We start from the raw sequence: 22,043 nt of genomic DNA on the forward strand, positions 1-22,043 counted from the left end.
TTAGATGGCCGTCAACGGCGCTGCTGGGATAGGGGCTAGGTGGTTGTTGGGGCAGAGGGCAGGGGGCCAAAGGGGAAGGAAGATATTTCCTAAAGACGTAAATACAAACGAAGCTAAAAGCTCACCTCTCGGCGGGTGGGCCGAGACCCCCCACGGTGCTAGGTGGTGGCGGTGGCGCCCTTATGGGGGTTGGCGGTGGCGTCGAGACGCCACCCAGGGACGGCTGACTCTGCTGGGGCCGCGGACTGACCGAGGCGGAAGTCGTGCTGGGGCTTCTCGATCCTCCAGCTCCATCTGGTCCGGCGTCCTCCGCGTCGGGGGCGTTGCTGTTCGTTGTACCTTTTTTGGGACAAGAAACGAAGTTGGCGTCAGAGTTCGGCAGAATTCATTTGATTGACGAATAACGGATAAGAATATAATCTTTATTCGTGACTCCCGAATGACGAATAAGTACATTTATTCGAAAAGACTTTGCTCGAATGAGATACAATTTTTATTCGTTATTCACGAATGGCGAATAACTATATTTATTCGAACAGACTTTGCTCGAATGAGATACAATTTTTATTTGTTATTCACGAATGACGAATAACTACGTTTATTCGAACAGACTTTATTCGAATGAGAATACAATTTTTATTTGTTATTCGCGAATGACAAATAACTGTGTTTATTCAAAAAGAATGTATTCAAATGGGAATACAATTTTTATTCGTTATTCACGAATGATGAATAACTCCGTGGTCGCAAGAGAGAAATATTGTCGCGCTGAAAATATTAGTAGCGTTTCAAATGGCATAATTTTTTCGAGTCTATGGAATTTGTTTTTACAATGTATCTTCTGATAAATACTTGACAAATTCCTATGATGAAATCACCATTCTAAATATCAGTGAACACTTTCAGGGATGTGGAATTTACTCAGTTCTGAGGAATAATTAAAGATACAAATTATTCTAATTAAATATGGTGAGTTAAATAAACAATTACACGTTTGCCATCTGACAAGAACGGGTCGAGCTTACGTTACTATGCTCGTAAATCGTCACTTGGGTAATAGTAAGCTAAGTAAAGATGAGATTGTGATTAATTCTCGGACTACGGTTTGCTGGATCATTTTGGGTCAACTGTGATTTTTAATATTTATTCATAGATTTGTTTGTGGATTATCGTATGATCATCGTGCGTCAAATTTGTCGTGGAAGTATTAAATTATATATATTTATTCTACAAGATTGATCACGAAAATATTTGGAACAATTTTCTACGGAATAACTGGAATAACTTTAACAATAACGGAACAATTAGAAGGACTAGTTTACTAGACAATATGTAAAACAATTTTGTCGAAAATTGCCATTTGTTGGAATATGAAACGTAATCAAAAACAATATCTTTTTAAGATTTTGCCTGTAACGAAAATTTAAACAATGCCCTTCGTTCATATAAAATACTTCCTTTAATTTTGTCATTACTTGGAATGACAAGAAACTGAGAAACTCGTTTTTTTAACTCTTTTTGCCTGAACATAGAACCAAAACAATTTAAACAATGCGCTTTGTAGATTTCGTTAAGTTATACGCAACCCGAAAACATCAATGTAGAACGTACAGGGTTACAATAAATTTTGTTCTCAGTATAATTATCGTATTAGGTTCTAACAAAGGTTGGAACATAATCAAAGAAATAATTTATAGCAATGTGAGGAGACATGTTTATGTTGCGGAGTATTTATAATTGGAAAAATAAATATGATAGAAATAGCCAGTAGAGAAATTTTATAATTTGGGTAATGGTAAACGGATCGCGTGTATAATTATTATAAGTCTAATTTTATTATTACTATATCAAAACCGTACCTTCAGGATCATGGCCGGTGGGACTTGGTCCTGCCGACGAAGACGACGGTGGTGCTAATCCTGGTGTTTCCAGTGCGCCACCTCCACCCCCACCCTCTCTCTTCCTCTGCTCTTCTTTCAAGCGTTCGTATTTTCGCCACTTCGCCCTGCGATTCTGAAACCACACCTGAAAAGACAAAAAGATTCTCGTTAAGTAATAACATTTATTATAAACACAATCATCAAATTGAAATCAAAATATTCACACGACAATAAAATGTACAAATTGAATCATAGGGAAACGAATTAGTTTTGTTCAATTGTTTGTTATTCCTTCATATTGTTGTTGCATAATATTTACTGGTTTCAAATTACGATGGAACAAAGTTTGACATTTTAGAAAATTGAATATGAAATTATCATTAGTTGGAGGGGAGTGTAGGTCACTACTGACCCCAAGTTGTGTTACAACCTAGAACCGACCCGGGATCGGATTTACCATTTTTTATCTTCGCTTCCTATTCTGTACTAATAATTTGATTATTCCAAGATGCCTAACAAAAGCGCTGTTTATCGGTAATCTTAGACAAGTGCACATGTGCATACCAGAAACGTCGTCGCAAATTCAATAGTTTCTCTGTAATCATATTTTAAAATCAAAATGCTACAGCCGATCTCCATTACTCCAAAAATTATTCGAGGTGTGCAAGTTACGTCGTCCCACCCTGTACACGCGTTAATGATGTAAACGGGCTAATCAGTTCGCTTGTAAGTATTATATGACAAGATTTTACAGCGAGGACTATGTGTCCTAATCAGTCTATAACGACCACGACGCTGCGAGAAGGTAAGGGTGCCGGGTAGAAGGCGACGCGAACAGCAGAGAAAAAAAAACGTAACCGAGCGTAAGATGAGGAACGGCGCTGAAGGCGCCACTTAAGCTGCTTTAACTACACCTGCTTCTCGTGCACGGATATGGAAGGATAATTGCGTGTAAGGGGTGGCATTCATAGCTGGTCAGAGGGGCGGCCTCTTGCCGGTGTGCATGTTCAACGAGCCGACAGCAACCGCGGCGGCCGAGTGTTTCTTAAAAAGCTCGAGTTCTGCTAACGAGGCTAACTTGACATAATACCAACTGAAATAGACTTTATTATACCCAGCGGCCCGCCACGTCTCCGCAAGTATCTTCAGCCTGACGATAGAACGCACTGTCTGTTTTCCGTGCTCGCATGCTGATGAGTTTCGCGATCGGACCACCCCTAATCATTGGGGGTGTGCGGATGTCCGACATTTTGGGTTTGGGTCACGTCGGGTCGGGTATTTTCTTCGGGTTCGAGTCGGGCCCGAAACTTTTGGGTACACGAAAAGATCGAGTACCCGACATCCTAACGGCGGATTGGGGAGTGTTTATAAAATCGTTCCCCGCATTATTATTTGCTAATGTGAAGTGCAGGAGCAAATGCTTTAACATTTTTCATATTACTTTCTAAAGAAGAACTAGGTTTGACATAGTAGGACTACTGTCTTGTAAACGCAATTTGCATTATCTTGTAATCTCAGTTTTATTTTATCGATGAGAATGTTTTTAACACTATTATTGTTTCCATGTTTGGGACTCTCATTGCATTTCATTTCTATACTAATTTGAAGTATCGGATCTACTTGAAGTATGATAATAAAAATGAAAAACCTAGGAAATCAGTTAATGATGAATATTTACAATACAATATTTACAACGAATATTTATAATAAAATATTTACAATGAATATTTACAATATAATTTTCTATTGTCAATTTTTTTTATATCTACCATTAGCTGTAATATAATTGATGGACTACTAACAAATGGTTAATCGACCATATAAATTTTGACGCGGGTAACTCTAAAACGTCAAATTAACAAGCTATCATTACACCCCTTGGATCATTGTATTATATTCATTAAAATTCTCTCATAATAATGAAAGTCACATTTTCCTTATTGTGAGAAAGAAGCAATGTTATGGTTTATTAATAAGGGTATTAACCCTTAATATTAAGGGTATTAACTAACTAAATTTATAGTTCAGTTAATTTATACTTCAGTCAACCTACAGTTATGTTATAACTTATTTCGCATCTCTCTTTAACGTATTGGTATGTGTAGCTTGCATTTTAAAACATATATCAAAATTTTCGAAAATGTGACTTACATCATTACAATCTTGATCCCCTCGTATTATAACAACACAATTAGTCTTTATTCCAACATGAACTGTAATCGTTAATTTCTGTGATAACATACATAAATCGTAATGATATATGTAACAATATATGTAATTAATAATAATACGTAGTAATATATGTAGTTAACAATTATTATTGAAACGTAATTAAACCAAATATCCCTGGGTCCCCGCATCAGCGAATTTTACTTCCCCACAACTTTCATCATTTCGTCCCATTCACTAAAATTAGTTAAATTCTATCCAGTAATACACCGTAACTAAATAATCAGTTTCCGTTCGGTCATAAGACGGCGCTAATCGGTTAAAACCTCCATCATTCTCCGCACCCAAAAAGAATTCCGCAGAGCTAACCAGATCAAGCCGAAAGTCCAAAGAATCCGCGGAAGCGTAGCGAACGGACTCGTTAACAGATTGAGATCGATAATAAAATAAACGTAGCTGCGCGAAGTCGATTACGGTTGCGCAAACAAATTCTGCCGCTGGAAGACAAAACGCATTACCGGAGAGCAAGTCGCAGGAATGATTATCTTTCGCTCGGGTAGGAAAAGTTTCGCTGCAGGAAGCTTGGAAAATGGTTTAATAAAATAAATACGATGAGCTCGGCGGCCCTGCCGGCTCCGAATTCGAGCTCGGTAGACGGAGAACGAAGGTTGACGAGGAGAGATATAATAATATTCTCGGGGTTGCGGGGGCGAGTAATAGCTGAGAACAAAGCCGCGGCTCCGTAGGGACCAGACCTTCTTTCTCCGCCGTCTCCTCGGTTATATCGTTCTGTCTTGCTCCCTCACGCGTCATTTTTTCCCCAATTCGAATTTAATCCGAAAGACGCCGGTAATGGCGCTACTTCGCCCTCCTTCGACTAGATAAATGCATTTAATTTTTTGACACTTGTTACGCAAATCTATGACGGATGCTAAGTGGCGAACTGCCATGGATGGGACAGTTTTGTTTAGGACAAGATAACCTAACTAATTTCTAGTTTGATACATTCGAAAGTCCAGTTCTTCTATTACGAGACTGCATAGAAACAATGAGTCTATCCTATGTTTACTTGCTTAATTTTCAATTGTTTTTAAAATGTGCAGTTTTTATTTATTTACTTTTTGTTTCTTTTTTATTCTATTTATTTTGAACCCTCATCTATTTAGTGAAAGCAAAAACTCGTTTGTCCCGGTAACTCATAGTGGGTAGATACGAACAGTAGATTCTGCTCAGCTTGCATCGGTACTTATTTATGCATATTTACATTGAATGAGACAGTGTAACAGTTTTCATTCATTATAAGTACATATAATATTATATTATATACTAATCTGAAATTGCGTAAATCTTCTTCGCACCTTTACGATAACACACATTTACAGTCATTTTTAAATAATTAGAAAGACAATCTTCTTGATCGATAGTAGATACACTTTTGTTACCAATATTTGGTTACCAATAATTGGATTATCTTTTAAACGACGCATAATAGCAGTTTTTAACAAGATAGCATTTTGATTGCAAATGACTTCTACTAATTAACTATGTAAAAAAACTAATATGTATTCGTTTCAAAATACAAAGTTGACCTTTGTAAATCGGAAGGTTACAAATAAAATAGTCTAGTTAACGTGCATGTTATAGCTCTATTACCGTTTTTTTGTATCTCCAACCATTTACGAGATATTTGCTTGGACATTTATAAACGGACACCCTGTATACAAAGTATCCCTTATGTTGTAACATGTAAAAAATTGACCAACATTTGTGCTCATTTTCAATAATGGTAGCAGTTCATAAGAAATACATATATAATATTTACATATAATAAAATAAAATATAATAAAATTCATATAATATTTATAACTGTTTAAAAAAAGATATTGTACCTAAATGGCATACTAGCGTATTCCCATTGGCGCACATAATATTTTAAGAAAAAAAAGTAAAATGTTTCAATTTTAGCATTTACATTGTTTTCTACAAACACTCCTCAATTGTTCACATCATGATCCCATTGCCATCCATTTGCTGCCTTTGCAACATGATTTCTTCTTGTTTTGCATCGTGGAAATCATAATTTAGGACAGATCTTATGAAACAAAAATTGTTAATTTCGAAAGAACCATAATTATTCCCTAAGATAGCATTACCGAAAAGATAAAAATTGTCGAACCTTTTTCGTGTTGTTTTCTCGTCTTAAGATTACGTTGCAAATTTTATATTTGGGAAAGTCAATGTAAGTACGTTGACACATTAACAAACTGATTTATTTACGTCTACAGATCTTATTTCATGAAAATAAATGATTTTTTCGATATTCTGAGAATTCTTCGAACATTTGCACTCTTTCCTTCACTCTTTCATAAATAATAACAATTATATACCGAAAAGTCGTTTTATTTCATTGCTTGGGACTTAACGGGTTAACTGTTCATCATGTTTCGGTTGAAAGAATTAAAAGGTACATTTTTACGGGAAAATTTTTAAGCGCATCAGCGCGATACATAGTCTAATGGTAAAAAGTATCTTCCCATCTCCACCGCGTATTCGTTTTTCGTCTTCCATTTTTCAATCTTCCCTTCTCCCGGTCTGCTTAATCCAACATACGTGCATACACACATCGACAATGGCGTTGCTATACTCTACCTCTACGTAAATACTTAATCTTTTGACACTTGCTACGCAAATCTGCTTTTAATCATTAATGGATAAAGCCTGCTACGGTTCGCGTTATCCCAACAAAATTACTGTAACTGGTTTTTCAGATATTTTCGTTAGATGGCAATGCCGATTTGTCGAATAAGAAAATTACCCAATTTATTTCAAACGTATCATTCAATTTTCGAGTTTAACACGTATTAATGTTATTCATGTTCGTTAATTCGGGCATTCGACTTATTTATAATATTTGGTACAGAAAATAATATTTTCCTTGCTGTGTTTAATCTGATTTGATTTGTTCTTTGGAAATTTAAAGTGATCGTGGGCCTTTTCTAATTGTTCTCAATTCAAGAATTTTTTTTGTTAAACAAATGCTTGAAAATTATTGTGAATTAAAGCGAAGATACGGCGAGAATTATAATGTGCATGTATTGGAATGCGTTAGCATGATTTCATTAGATGATTTAGTATATTAAAATAAAAGAATTGTTTGTTTAAATAAATGTTTAATATGATCTGTCTTTTGAACTGAAAATTGTCTGTATTATACAAGAAATCTTTTGTCAAACCCAACTTTCTCATTTTGTACCACAGTGTAAATATACAGTACAGTACACACAATATACAGTATACAGTATACAGTATAGAATATGTAGTAAACAGTATACTGTTTATAGTATACAATAAGCAGTAAACAGTATACAGTTTGCAGTATATAGTATGCAGTAAGCAGTATACAGTTTGCAGTGTATAGTATGCAGTAAGCAGTATACAGTTTATGCAGTATATATTATGCAATATACAGTATATAACACACAGTATAAGTATACAGTAACAACTAAGTAATTGCCGATTTGTTCAAGGAAATAAAAAATTTTTTTTACTTGGAATGAAGTTTAATCTGTAATGTATTTTCCATTTTGTTCGATGACCTTTTACCATCTCTCTGACAACTTGAAAATTCCACGCTCGTAGAAAGTCTGATCCTTTTCGGCCAAAAACTGAGTTAAGTGAGATTTTACAGCGTCATCATTAAAAGTTTTACCACGAAGGGAGTTGTCCAGGGATCGAAATAAGTGGTAATCCGATGGCGCGAGATCAGGGCTATATGGTGGGTGTAACATCAATTCCCAACCAATATCCATTAATTTTTGCCGAGTGGACAAACACATGTGCGGCCTAGCATTGTCCTGGTGGAAAATGACACCTTTACGATTGACCAACTCTGGTCGCTTTTCCTTGACCGCTGCATTCAATTCGTCCAGTTGCTAACATTCACGGATAATAAAAAATAACATAATAATAATAATAATAATAATTTTATAATATAACATTTACGGATATCACAAAAATGGGAGTGAGAGACATCTATAACTGAAATCGGCAATTACTTAGTTGCCAACCCAATAGTACACAGTATACAGTATAGAATATGCAGTATACAGTACATAGGTCATTAAGTATGACATGCATAGATTTTACAATAAAATTATACAGTAAAGTAGATATTTAGTACTTAATGATCTAATAATTAAAAAATGTTATTTTTATTTCGACTTATTTTTACATGTATAATCATCCCCCAATAATTTGTATTACGATTTAAAAAACACCTTCTATATAGTATCAATACTATAAGTACTATAAATATTATAAATTCTTGTCCATTTTTGTTTCCAAGCTGAGCGTCAATTAGGGAGTATTCACTGTAACTCTGTATGTATTATACTTTTTATCACAGTGTTGCATTTCGATAATTTTCACTGACTCGTAAACGAGATTAAGTATTTTGCATTCCGTATCGTTATCCTGATATAGTAGAACCTCATCTAAAATTCAAATTGCCAATGCATTCTGCTTGAAATTGTTTTGTAAAATATCAATACACGTAAATGTTATTTCGTTCAAAGTTTATTTGACCATTCGACGATGGAACCTTAGTCTATTATAACCCAGACTATTGAAATCGTCACTTTTACATTATATTCTCCTCGAACTTATAAGTATACCGTTGGACAAAATATTTGTCCTTTACAACACGAGTTCTCACCTTCTGAAATGTTTTTCAATAAATTTCCTCGTGGAACAGACATTTTAGAATCTCTGTCACATTCTTTACTTAATTCTTTTTTAAAATTTCATTACCATTTCGTATAATATTCTTCACAAATTACAACGACCTTGGACGACTTTCAAAGACCAAAGTATTTAGGTCAATTAATTGATCTTGAAATACACTATCCGCTTGCATAAAGAATATGTAGTGCCATTGAAAAAAACCAAGGTCACCTTGAAGTCTCGGAAGCTCGTCTACCCAGCAAAAATGTACGACTATTATAGGATGTCCTCTTCGAAACGGCGTAAGATTCATTTCAAACATTTTTTGAAACGAACTATAGTTTAGGAGATAATTGTGTGCGTTACTTCAAATGGGACACCCTGTATGCTTAAGCAAAATGTTGCACCTAAAAATTTCACATAGAAAGATATTTGCAATGTCAAGAATACTAGAAGAAAAAACAAACGACGAATCAGTCACAGATTGACCGGTTTGATATAGCTCTACTGTTAAATATCTCGCTTTCAAAACAAATCGACTTGGGCCAGTTTCGAAGTAAACGGCTCGTATCGCACCGTGCGTCGGCGTCGTCGGTCCTGTGACACGCGCACGCGCGCGGATTGGCATGCCGGTGGCCGGCAGCTTCCGCCGGTGCGGTGTGCAGCGTAATTGCCGCACACGGTGCAGAGAGGCGGCGAACAAACGTCAGCCGTGTGCACTGTCGGCAGAGAACCTGGCTCGACGATCCCGGCTGGCATGGCGCGCGGCGACGGACCCCACCCCCGCGTCCCGCATCCCGCACGGGGCTCTAATTGGAGTAGGAGAAGAGGACCGGGGCACTGCATAAACGCGCCTATTTGTCCATTATTTCAGATTCCCTTTGTCTTCCCTAATGAAACAATGAGTCTGCGCCGTAATTGCGTCATAGCCGTCCTGTCCCTACCTTCCTCCTCCCATTGTGTACACCGCTGCCTAGCATGGCCTTCTCGTCTTATAATCCGGACAATGCAGCGGGATAATACCGTGCCCCTCCGCTGGACGCGACGCTGAAGGATTCTCTGCCAGACTGTTTTCCATTGTTCCTCCTTGTTTTTCGCGTTTCCTAAGCTCGTTTACCCGGCCCGTTCGTTTCTCTTTTTTTTTTGTCACGACCAATTCGATGGTGCTTCTTATCACGGTTTCTCGTTTTTAGTTTTCGTTGGATACTACCGTGGATTGATATCGTGCTATTCTCAGTCATTTTTTCGAGTCAGAACGAATCATGCAAAATAAAAATATTCTGAAACTAAATTGTTTGTTTTAATCGTTTTAATAAAGTGAAAATGTTCGAACTGTATTGTTAAATTTTCTTCACATGTTTTCGAAATTTTATATTTCAGCAGCACGATTTTGCCATAAATGCATAAAATTTGCAGTCCAGCGATCAGAATTGTTGGGAAATATTCGGAACAATACACAGTGAGGTATCTCGTCGATTTAGACGGCCGAAATTATTTTTATTATTTGTTTCATTAAAAGCACGGTTTTATAAGGATTTAAGGCAAAATTCAAGGACAAATGTCATTCTAATGCATTCTTTTAACGATTTTATAAATGTTAATACAGTAAGAATGAATATGGTATGGACTATAAACACAGAGAATACCTGCAAGGTGTCCCGAAATTATGTTACTTCCGGAAAATGAGGGGTTCCTGAGGTCCTTTGAAGTAACTTTTTCCTCAGCGCAAATGCAATCCGTGGCTTCGTTTACGAGTTATTAACGAAAAACAGTGACCAATGAGAGGTAAGCTTGGCTGGCGTGATGCGGTCGAGCCAATGAGTGGAACTGGCCTTCGGCCGCCTATTGGCTCGGCCGCCTCGCGCCAGCTAATCTCGCCTCTCATTGGTCACTGTTTTTCGATAATAACTCGTAAACAAAGCCGCGAATTGCATTTTCGCTAAGGAAAAAGTTATTTGAAATTAACTCAGGGACCCCTCATTTCCCGGAAGTAACATAATTTTGGGATACCCTCTATAGACCTATACAGCTGTATCTAACAACCTAAAATTACCAGAGGTACCCATAAGAGTAATATCAATTTTTCGATATGTTTTTATTCTTTCCTACTGTTGACCATTGTTTTTACTTTCGTGAGTTTCCGAATAAAATTAATTTCTCATCTCCAGCAACAATGTATTGAAAAAATGAATTTTATATCCAAATGCGGATCCTTGCAACATAAAAATCCTCTACCACGATTGCAACAAACAGGAGTTAAATAAAAGTTTATTTTGATTCTTAACGTTTTTAACAAGTTCAAAACAACATAACGATATTATTAAATTTATCCTCCCCATCTAATATGTGGTATTTTATCTACTCGCTTTTGTCATAAACACATAAAGATCGGCAGTCTTGTGACAAGTACTATTTTGTTCCTTGAGGTCTTAAATAAATTTTTCGTTTCTAGACGATGGCTACGGATTTATTGTTTATGATATTGTATCTATTAAAATCCTTCGCAAAAAAGCTCAAGCTAGGCCAACTTTTATTTCCTTTTTATCTTTAAAACTGATATATAGCAAAACTCTTTAAATATACTGATTAATAACAACGTTGAATCATAAAACACCGCTCATTTTCAAAATTGAAATTTTGGTTTGTGAATGTGCGATAAACACTGATAATTTATGATCATAACAGTTAGTTTCATCTGACTGTAGTTGTTATTTGATAGGAATGGTTTGTCCCATCCCTATAATGTTATAATGATCTATAGTATATTGATTTAGCGTTTCCAAATGTCGCAATTAATATTAATTGTTATTTCAGTGATCGTTTAATCAACGCGGAGAAATCTGAAAACGTATAATCCTTCGGAATTATTCCTCTTTCATCGGCGCATGATACCCGTTCGCCAAATTGCGATATCATGCAGTTTGTAATTTATTAATCCCTCATCAGATTATATTCGACAGTTAAGCTTTATTGTCTTTTTCCCCATTAGATGATGCCTGTATTTATCGTTTAACCTTCGTTATTATCAGTGAAATTCTCATGTGGAGTGAAACGAATTGAATACAAACTATTTCAGATGTTAGAAACATAAATATAACGTATTCAAAGTAACAATATAATTAACACTAGAAGTTTGGAGTCCTAAACAATGATTAACATATATTATTTTGTAACATTGGGAATACTTCATATGAACTTCGTACGATTTCTATTACGATTACTAAACGATTACTAAACTGCGGATTTTATGCATTTATAACAACAATGGTTAAATCAAATACAAAACGGTGACGAGATGATAAGAATTTACGGATACTGTTACATTGTTTTCAAGCTATTACACTTATTTTAAAAAGGGGAACATTTTTGTGTAATTTAATTTTTTAATTTTTTAATTTTTTAATTTTTTAATTTTTTAATTTTTTAATTTTTTAATTTTTTAATTTTCTTGCAATTAACGTAGGCAATTTTTATTTTGCATTAAGATCAGCAGTCTAATAGTTACATTATCCTGTAATGTATATGATTCCGTTACGATTATTTCGTGTTTGATGTTATTTTAATCAGAAGAACGAGACGAACATTATGATAAAAATTTCATTGACAAGAAACTAAAAATAAAGAATTTTGATTTTTAAACTTAAAAGGCACCCTTTGCACTCAATTGGTGAATGGTGACTCCGAGGCATCGCTACAAGGCACATAAAGATAAAACAATTTTGACATTATCGAATTTGTTTATATTTAAAAAACTATTAAAAATGTAACTTTCGTATGAGTCACTGGACTCAATTTCATATGCTTACAATGCATTAACTATGTCATATAAAAAATTGTTTTGGATGTAGAGTTAAAATGGCTTCGAGTGCAAAGGGTTAACATTAAACCCACCGTGTCCTAAAAGTAACCAACACGTGTCGCTATACAAGGATGAAAAGACTGTGCTTATTTAGATCATTCGCTATTTTTACTATAATGGATACTAGGATTAAGAAATTTATAATAATATAATATATTATAACCCAATATGCACTGTACGTCTTAAAGACGTCCATTTTACGTCCATTTTAGGTCTGTACGTCCTACGCCTTAAAATGGACATCTTTAAGACGTTAAAAGGTTTAGTTTAGTACGTTTTTATTATTTAGTTTATTTTAGTACGTTTTAAAGACATCTTTTTGTTATCTGAATAAATGTCAAGTTTCTTACCAATTACAAATTCCAAGGAACTTTTTTGCCACTCTTTCTAATAAAAATTTTTTTTTATTGAAACCCTAAAAACAAAGAGTTTGCAAAAATGTGTTCAATCGAATGGTGCATATTTTGATTAATAAAATGTTCATTCAATGTACAAAATAACAATTCGTCTTTCTGTTCGAATAATCTGACATTTCATATTGCACGACCTAATAATTCCAGCAACTTTTAAACAATAAATGTGAAACTGGTCAGTACGATCGTCTCGGTTAGTTTAGTGTTAATGTTTCTGAATGTCTCGGAACACTATAAAGAATGCAACATCTCTACCGTAACTGGAACTTGGCGAACCAGAAGTTGCGCCGGTTATGAAGAGAATTCTTTACTGTGTCCACCATTGCTCTTAACTTATTAAAATCATTAAGAGTAGACATTCATTTTTGTTGAACCTCTGGGATGATATTTTTTAATAGCTTCTATTTTGTAACAGTATTCGCTGTCTTTAAGTTCCAATGATTTTCATGTTTAGTTGCTCTATTTATATATCATGAAACTTTTTCTAACAGATGTTCTAAACTAACTTGTTTTCACGTGAACTTTTATTATATAAATCCTAGACTATCTATTTCATAAGAAAACTTTCGTTGTGATTCTTTACGATGAGAGTTAAAAATTCTCTTAAGTGAAAGACATAAGCACTAAGAGAATTTTATCAAAAACGAAAGGTATATTTCGATCCTTGACTTTTATACTGGACAAAGATGCGAAGTTTAATAATATATCACGATTAACATTTATTAACCTTTTAGGTACGGCTGAATTCTGCGCGAGGCTATTTCTCTGGACGGCAGAGTCTGATATGTACTGTACAGAGTCTGATACTGTATATTCTGTCTGTATATACAGGGTGTCCCAAAAATGTCTCGCAATCCGAAAGTGGCGGGTTCCTCAAGCTATTTGAAGCAACTTTTTCCTTTACAAAAATTTTTTCCGAGGCACAGTTAACGAGTTATTAACGAAAAACCGTGACCAATGAGAGGCGAGCTCAGCTGGCGCGAGGAGATCGAGCCAATGAGCGGAACTGGGCTTCGTGCGCTGGTTGGCTGGGCCGCCTCGCGTCAGCCGTACTCGATTCTTATTGGTCACTGTTTTTCGTTAATAACTCGTTAACGGTGCCTCGGAGAAAATTTTTGTAAAGGAAGAAGTTGCTTCAAATGATCCTAGGAACCCGCCATTTCCGAATTGTGAGACATTTTTGGGACACCCTGTAGACTGTTGTAAATCGATGTGAAGACAAAAGAAGTGGGAAACAATGCATATGAAGACGATTATTTGATTCAAACGATGAGCGAGTGAGCTACTAGAGCAAGCCACTATAGTGGCGCGTCGTCCAGAGAGATGACATCCGCGAAAGCCACTATAGTGGCGTGTCGTTCTGAAATATGACATCCTCGATAGCCACTATAGTGGCGCGTCGTTCTAAAAGATGATATCCGCAGAAGCCACTATAGTGGCGCGTCGGGCCTAAAAGGTTAATACGTACGATTTCTTGCATTACACAAGATGGCGGATCGCTCAAATGCTTAAAGATCCGTAGTTTATTTATCACGTAACTCTACTTCTCGTCTCCTGTAGTCAACCAATTTGGCAAATCAGCAGCTCAACTAACGGTTCACTTATTGAATTTTTAGCAACATTCGAAATTCGAAGGTGTCCACTGTTCGCCTACAAGAAATGCTGTGTAGATAAATTGATCGTTACGTATGGATGGTGCCGTGGATCAGCGAAGAATCAGCCGTGGCATAATTCTGTCAGTATTTGTTTTCACGGAGGGAAGGGAATTAAAAATCTGACATCGACGATCGGATATCCTGCAGATGTTTCAACAGGATTTCAGAAGGGAATCGCTATTACTGCAGGGATTCTCTGCAGCGCGAATTACGCCGGTGCGAGTAAATATGGCCGGGAGGACGTAGCCAAGAGTACAAAGTAATCCCGGAGATTACCGGCTTATTCTGTCAGAAGATTATGTCAGGTCGAGGGTGTCAGCAGCTTCCTCGAGCATTGGCTGCACCCCAAAACTACTCTGTACCTCGTGCTGCCGCACTTACGGCGACGATCCGTCATCGCCGCGTATCAACGAAATCGACGAACGAAATCAGTTGTTTTCTACGAGCTTATCGCATCCGCCATCAATGCCGCATGGTGGTCTGGAATGTGGGATCTTGTGACAAAAATCCAATTTCTGGACTTCAAGACTCAGGAAATTTTTTGTTGCTACAATATGGTATAATATTAGAGCGCGCGCTTCTAAGAATTCGAATATATTATTCCTTTTACATTATTATGTAACGAGAAATACTGTCTTGAAGACCAAACTATGCGAATGAAGATAAAACTAAAGTTTTCATTACTCGTTATGAAATATCAAAAAACAGGTTTGCATTATACTTTCATTGTGAAACATCAAAGGAGAGGTTCGTGTTGTATTTTGGTTATGAATAGACTCCGGATTTTATGCATTTTTGACAAAAAAGGACTATATTGAAAGCAAAACTGTAAACATATTAGAAGAGTTTGAGAATATTGTTATATTATATATATATATATATATATATATATATATATATATATATATATAAAATAGACCGCGGATTTTTATGCAAAATAAAAAATTGTCTAAGTTAATATATATATATATATTATTAAAATTGATAACAGAAGGAAGATATTTTTATGACTTACGCTTCTTGCGATTAACTTAGACAATTTTTTATTTTGCATAAAAATCCGCGGTCTAGTTATGAAACAAACAAACAGATTTCCATTATATTTCGTTGCTTGTTGGTAAGTATAGCTCAATTATTGAATTGTGCTGTGCCAAATGTAGCTTTGAGAGGTTTATAAGAAAATATTAAAAATTGTTGATCTCTCTTGAGGCTTTTTTCACGTGAAAATTGAAATTGTTAAGAAAAATACCATGTTTATACTTCATGTGTTTCTTCTTGCTACTTTTAAGTTTGTATGATTTTTAACAATTGAGCGTCCGAGGTTTTCGCTCGTATCTAATTTCAAAACAAACCATAATTTTTCAGTCATTTCCGACGATCTGGCAGAATAATAATTTCAAAAAAAGTTGGTCGGTATTCAGTTTTGTACAAATTAAAATGTAAAAAAAAAATAAATTTGTTGATCATTATACAAAAAGCTGGTCATTATACAAAAAGCTGGCCATTATCCTACGCCCTATTATCCTACTATGACCTTAAACCTTGAAACAACGCTAAAATAATTATTGTTTGTAGGTTATTATCCATACTTCGTCTTGGTTATCAATAGACTGCAGATTGATTTTATGCATTTATAATAAAAATGGCCAGGTGAAATTTCAAACAATGAAAATATGAAAAGAATTTAAGAACATCCATGTATTATTATGAACACAAAACAGTTATTAAAAATAGGAACAAATTTCTAGTTGACTCGTGTTTATTGCAATCGATGAAGAGCCCTTTTATTTAGCATAAAGATCCGCAATCTAAGTATCAATTGTATTTCATTGCACGTAGTTTGATGTCTCATGTTTATACTATTTCTCGTTTTTCTTGTATCATATTACATATATTTAATTATATTATGGGAATTTTATCGCCATTATGGGAAAATTGTATGTATTTCACCCATAATGAAGCTACAAATTTCTATTCTTTTTTGTTATTAAACCATTACTTGAAGTAAAACTTTTTCATGTCCTCACATATGCACTAAATATTAATAATAATAATAGTAATAATAATAATAATGATAATAATAATAATGATAATAATAATAATAGTAATAATAATAATAGTAATAATAATAATAATAATAATAATAAAAGACAGATAATTTTTTATAACAAAGATGTCATAACAGTTAGTTACATCAAACGACGCTTATCATGGACCCCCTGTATACTCAATAAAAAATCGAGGAATTGTATATTGAAAAATATTATACTCGTGTACCATGTACGAAAAAAATGTTATATACAGAGCAAGACAGAATTATCGGGTGTTCAAACAAAATAATTGAAACGTCAAATAATCAAAGCATACAATTTTAGTTCCTAAATAAAATAACGCGTATCGTATCTGCTTACTAGAAGTTTATGCTCTAAGTTAGAACGATTTCGTTTGAATCATCACACAGGCGCTGGTAGTATCTCTATAATCTACCGAAATTCTAATTAGACATCCTCTCCCGTAATTAAGCAATTTGTGCCGGAGTCAGTGCGAGCTTACTCGAGTCTGTCTGTCTTTCGGTGTCACGTTTCAGGTCTCACATTTATTTACGCCGTAGAACACTAACCTGAACTCTGGCCTCCGTGAGGTGAATCTTCATCGCCAGCTCTTCCCTGGTGAAGACATCTGGATAGTGTGTCTGCGCAAACGCCGACTCCAGTTCGTCGAGTTGTTGTTGGCTGAAGGTGGTTCGGTTTCTCCTCTGCTTTCGTCTCACGAAGGAATCCTCGCCGACACCGTGCAACGCCGGATGGTACGGGGAATAACTTGTATCTGGAACACAAAAGATTGTGTACGCGTCAATTAACGCTTTCCTTTCGAAATATCTCAATGTTTCGACCGCGCTGATCTTTATGCAAACTGAAAATCTCTGGTATTCGATTAGGAACCCACGAGGTTTTTTAAGGTAATTGGGAAAATCAGATAACAAATAAAATATAAATTTTATTTGAATAATTATTTGAATATTTTATTTCAATAGTCTATATCTGTTGCAAAACTAGGAGTAACTTAACAATTGCATTTTTTTCTTAATAATTTTAGTAGGTCGAGAGTAATATATCGACATTATTAAATGTTCTTAATCTTTCTATTGTTCGACGATTATTCATTTTTGTTATAAATCCATAAAATCTGGAGTCTATTTATTAGAATACATAGCCTGTGTAATATCGTAGACACGATGTCGTTCATTTATGGGCATTGAAAAGATTCTTATTATTAGGTGAAACAGCAGCTGAAACTTGTGTGGCATCTAGTTTGTAATAATTATTTATTTATGCAGTTCTAATTGGTCGTTCGTAAAAATTGAATCGTTCAATTTAAATCGTATTTTAGTATGCAATTATAAATGTTGTAGTCAATTTACGAACAGCTAAAATATTTGAAATCGTCGAGAAACTTGGCTTTAACATTTGAACTACGTAGTTACTCAAACTTCGTACAGTATTAGTTATTAAAAGGGATGCCAACAGTCTTAACCAATATTCGTAACAATATTCGGTAACCGTAAAAGAGGAAACAAAACATTGGTGTAGCGTTAAAATTTAATACGAATTCTGCAATCTGCAAGGTAAAAAGGACAGATAAAATGTCTATTGCATACAGAAAATATTCAAAAATATTCGAACACTTTCTAAAACGGAATAGCTTTTTCAAAATTGGACCAAGCAACTTGAATCTTTTTTAGATGATATAAGAACTAATCGACTAGACAATGGCTAAATCGTTATCAGAAATTGCAACCGTTGGGATGATAGAAAGATTTTAAAATCACGTTCTGTCAACTTTTTCATCCGAACCCGCAATGCAAATTTGACAAACGCTGAATATTTTTGTGACCGATCGTACTCTTTTTTCCACATTTGCAAAATCTGCATTAGAAACATAAAAATCCGCATTATCTACTTATTTATTATTATATTATTATTTATTATTATCTACTTATGGATAAAATTCCGGAACTTTTTCGAACCGTGATTATAAATTTTCATTTCAAACGTCAATAAATCCGCGATTCCATGTCTTCGAACGAATTAATTTCTCAATTGTCTTTCAGGACGACTGAAAATCAGAACGCGCCGCGTCGCGCCGGTTCGAAATTTCAACAAAAATGGCTGTGCCGTCTGATGGGCTCACGGGTGATCGAAGCGCGCGCAGACAAAAGGACCAAGGGGGATGAAGAGAAACGATGGTATTGGCCGCGCGTAGGTCCACAATCCAGTGGGGGGTAAACGTTACGAAACCCAGCGAACCGCTTATTAATGATGCAAAGCAATCAGCGCAATTAATTACCGCGGCGCTAAGCCGAGGCTTAGCGAAAAACACAAATTAATTTCCTAAGCTCATAAAAATTCATGCGGCTCGTTCGGTGTCGAACAACAGGCCAGGAACCGTCGAGTTCCGCTATCGACTGCACTAGATTCTCCTGTGGTTGTACGCGCTCGACCCATACACCTGACCAATTGCATTCGATTACGAATTTTCACCCGTTCTATCGTCAAAGATATATCCATAGATCGTTCATATTTATGTAACTTTCTATTTACATTGACGAATTTCTACGAACCGGTTTACTGCTAATTTTCCAAGGGAATATTTTATTTCACAGATTAAAATCTAGAGGGCATTTTGTCTCCCGTTTACCCAGTTTTTATTCTGCACGTTACAAACGAGCGCTCTTTTTTTGTTATTTAAAATCGACGCTCGAGCTTTTAATTGCAGCCATTTTGACAGAAAGCAACCTTTTAAAAATCCGGCTCGTCCCCGATAATTTCATTCGCCGCCTACGCATTCTGGAATTTTGTATTCGAAATGGTCGCACGCTCTTTTCGAAAAATGGCTTTGGGAATGCTCTGTGCATCTCTCCTACATTTTTTATCATATTCCGAAGGAAAACTTATTAATATTCATCGAACACGTGCTTTATGCGATCCCATAATAGTCGTAGAAACTTCTTACACATTTTCGCAATAAACAGTTTTTTAAGCTTTATGCTTATGTGCAAAATAGAATCGTGTATCTTGTAGGAACAATTTAAACAAAATCCGGTCCTTTCGAGTTCAATATTTTTTGCAGTACAGTTGTCAGTGTTCGATGTCACAGAAATGCGAAACAATTTATAATTCAGATATGCAAACAGTTTTCTACTGCTGCAGAACTGTCATTTGAAGGAGTTCGGTTATGTTAGAGGACTTAACAGACCGTGAATGTTTATGCTGTTTTCAGTTTACAAAGACGAATTTCAAATGATCGATATTTCGTAGCCACTTATTTACTACATAAAAAATATTAGACATATACAACAATTTTATGAAATTGTATCATAATACTAGCTCCGCGTATCGTACAATAGATGCGAACGCCAAGCATGCTGTTTATTAGATTCCTGTGTAAATTTCGACGGGAACTTCATTCATGTAAACGGTAATCGATGAGTTACTCGAACCAAATACACTATGAATTGCCAAGAGTTTGATACCATTTGGCAATTTTCAGTAAAATTAAACCAATCGACAAACGTTCATTTCAAACGCAAAATTGACATGTTCATAGTTGAGTGACAATTGGTACTGATTTTTAAGCAGAATCATTAAGAAACTTCATATTATTTGTATTGATTTTTAAAAATATATTGCAACAAGTTTAAATTGCTACTTATATTAATAATATTAATCCTTCCATTAATATTAATCCGTCATAGACAGTATGTATTTCACCTAACACATTTTTTTGTAATTTTCTATTTCTCACTCTGTTCAGTTGAAATTAGCTAATATTATATCTATTATACTATATTATGTTATATTACTACATTATATTACACTATATTACACTGTGTTATTTGGACCTTAATCTCACATATATCTTTTTCTTAATCTATTTAATTTATTATTTAGTATGATTCTTCTTTGGCTTCGAGGGTGTCCCAAAATTATGTTACTTCCGAGAAATGAGAAACTCGTAAGCTCATTTGAAGTAACTTTTTCCTTAACGAAAATGCAATCCGTGGCTTCGTTTATGAGTTATTAACGAAAAACAGTGACCAATGAGAGGCGAGCTCAGCTGGCGCGACGAGGTCGAACCAATGAGCGGAACTGGACTTCGACTGCTCGTTGACTCGGCTGTATCGCGTCAGCTGATCTCGCCTCTCATTGGTCAGTGTTTTTCGTTAATAACTTGTAAACGAAGTCGCGGATTGCATTTTCGTTAAGGAAAAAGTTACTTCAAATGACCTTAGGAACCCCTCATTTCCTGTTTGTACAATCATTTTGGGACATCCTATAGACGGAGCATTGCCATATACGAAGGTTTATGCAATTTTATATTTTCTCAGCAAACTATACTTTAAACGAAAGTAAAGTGAAGTTTAATTTTCAAGACATTTGCCTTCATTTTTAAGACAGTATAAGGCTCAGTATAAAACATTTTTATTTTTTGCTAAAATATCTTCAGAAAATGTATCTGCAGTCTAGACATACATACGTGTTAGTTTCATTCTTACGCGATCGAACAAAAAATATGAATGTCATATAGACAAAATATGGAGAAAAATTATCGTCATATCATATAGATATATAAATCATATAGAGAAAAAGTTAAAGTAATAATACTTACAGAACATAATAATAATTAATTAGTACATAGACGAATGTTTATTAACGTATTTAAATTAAATACGTTTTCTATTTTTCCAATTTTTTTTCGTTTTCATTGTACAACTTACAAGTTGCAAGACTAACAAAAACAATAATAATTTTTCTAACAATCGGTACTTGATAAATTGTGAATTTTGCAAAATTTTCTCAATGCACAAGCATTTACTGCATTTTTATTCTCATTTCCATCATATATAAACATCAGATCATCAGACTAATTTTTCCGAGCACTTGTTCAACTGAGAAATGTTTGGAATTGTTTCCAAAAGCTTTTCAACAGACAAGCACCTTATTTGCGTACTTACTTTCATTTTCATCGTGAACAACGTTCCGAGTTACGAGACTGATGTAAACAACAAATTCCGAATATTTAAAAAATTGACTAGTATTTGTGACTTTTTTGTAAAAACTTTTCACCGGACTATTTACCCTTTTATTTCATTTACATCCGCTTTTGATTTCGTTTAATCCTATTTGCTTCATGCGTTCAGCTTTTGATTTCGTTTAATCCTATTGTTTCATTTATTCGGCTTTTCATTTCGTTTAATCCGTTTACACGTTTGATTTCAGTTCCAGACGTTTCTAGCCGTGGCGCGTTGTTTTCGATTTATTTCCGAAACCGATAAAGACGAAAA

General features: G+C 35.0%; 1 protein-coding gene across 2 annotated transcripts in view; it reads right to left on the minus strand.

The window, feature by feature from the left end:
• Drgx (Dorsal root ganglia homeobox) overlaps window positions 1-22,043 on the minus strand; it is a 142,372-nt gene that overhangs the window by 21,213 nt on the left and 99,116 nt on the right. For both annotated transcript variants that reach the window (XM_033472540.2, XM_033472549.2), the window contains 3 exons: window positions 17,319-17,524; window positions 1,860-2,025; window positions 126-339 (listed from right to left, as the gene is read on the minus strand). In XM_033472540.2, the coding sequence (XP_033328431.2) occupies window positions 126-339; window positions 1,860-2,025; window positions 17,319-17,524 (586 nt within the window). The remainder of the gene's footprint in view (window positions 1-125; window positions 340-1,859; window positions 2,026-17,318; window positions 17,525-22,043) is intronic.

Source organism: Megalopta genalis, chromosome 4 (assembly GCF_051020955.1).
Source record: "Megalopta genalis isolate 19385.01 chromosome 4, iyMegGena1_principal, whole genome shotgun sequence".
In the NCBI taxonomy this organism is placed as follows: Eukaryota; Metazoa; Arthropoda; class Insecta; order Hymenoptera; family Halictidae; genus Megalopta; species Megalopta genalis.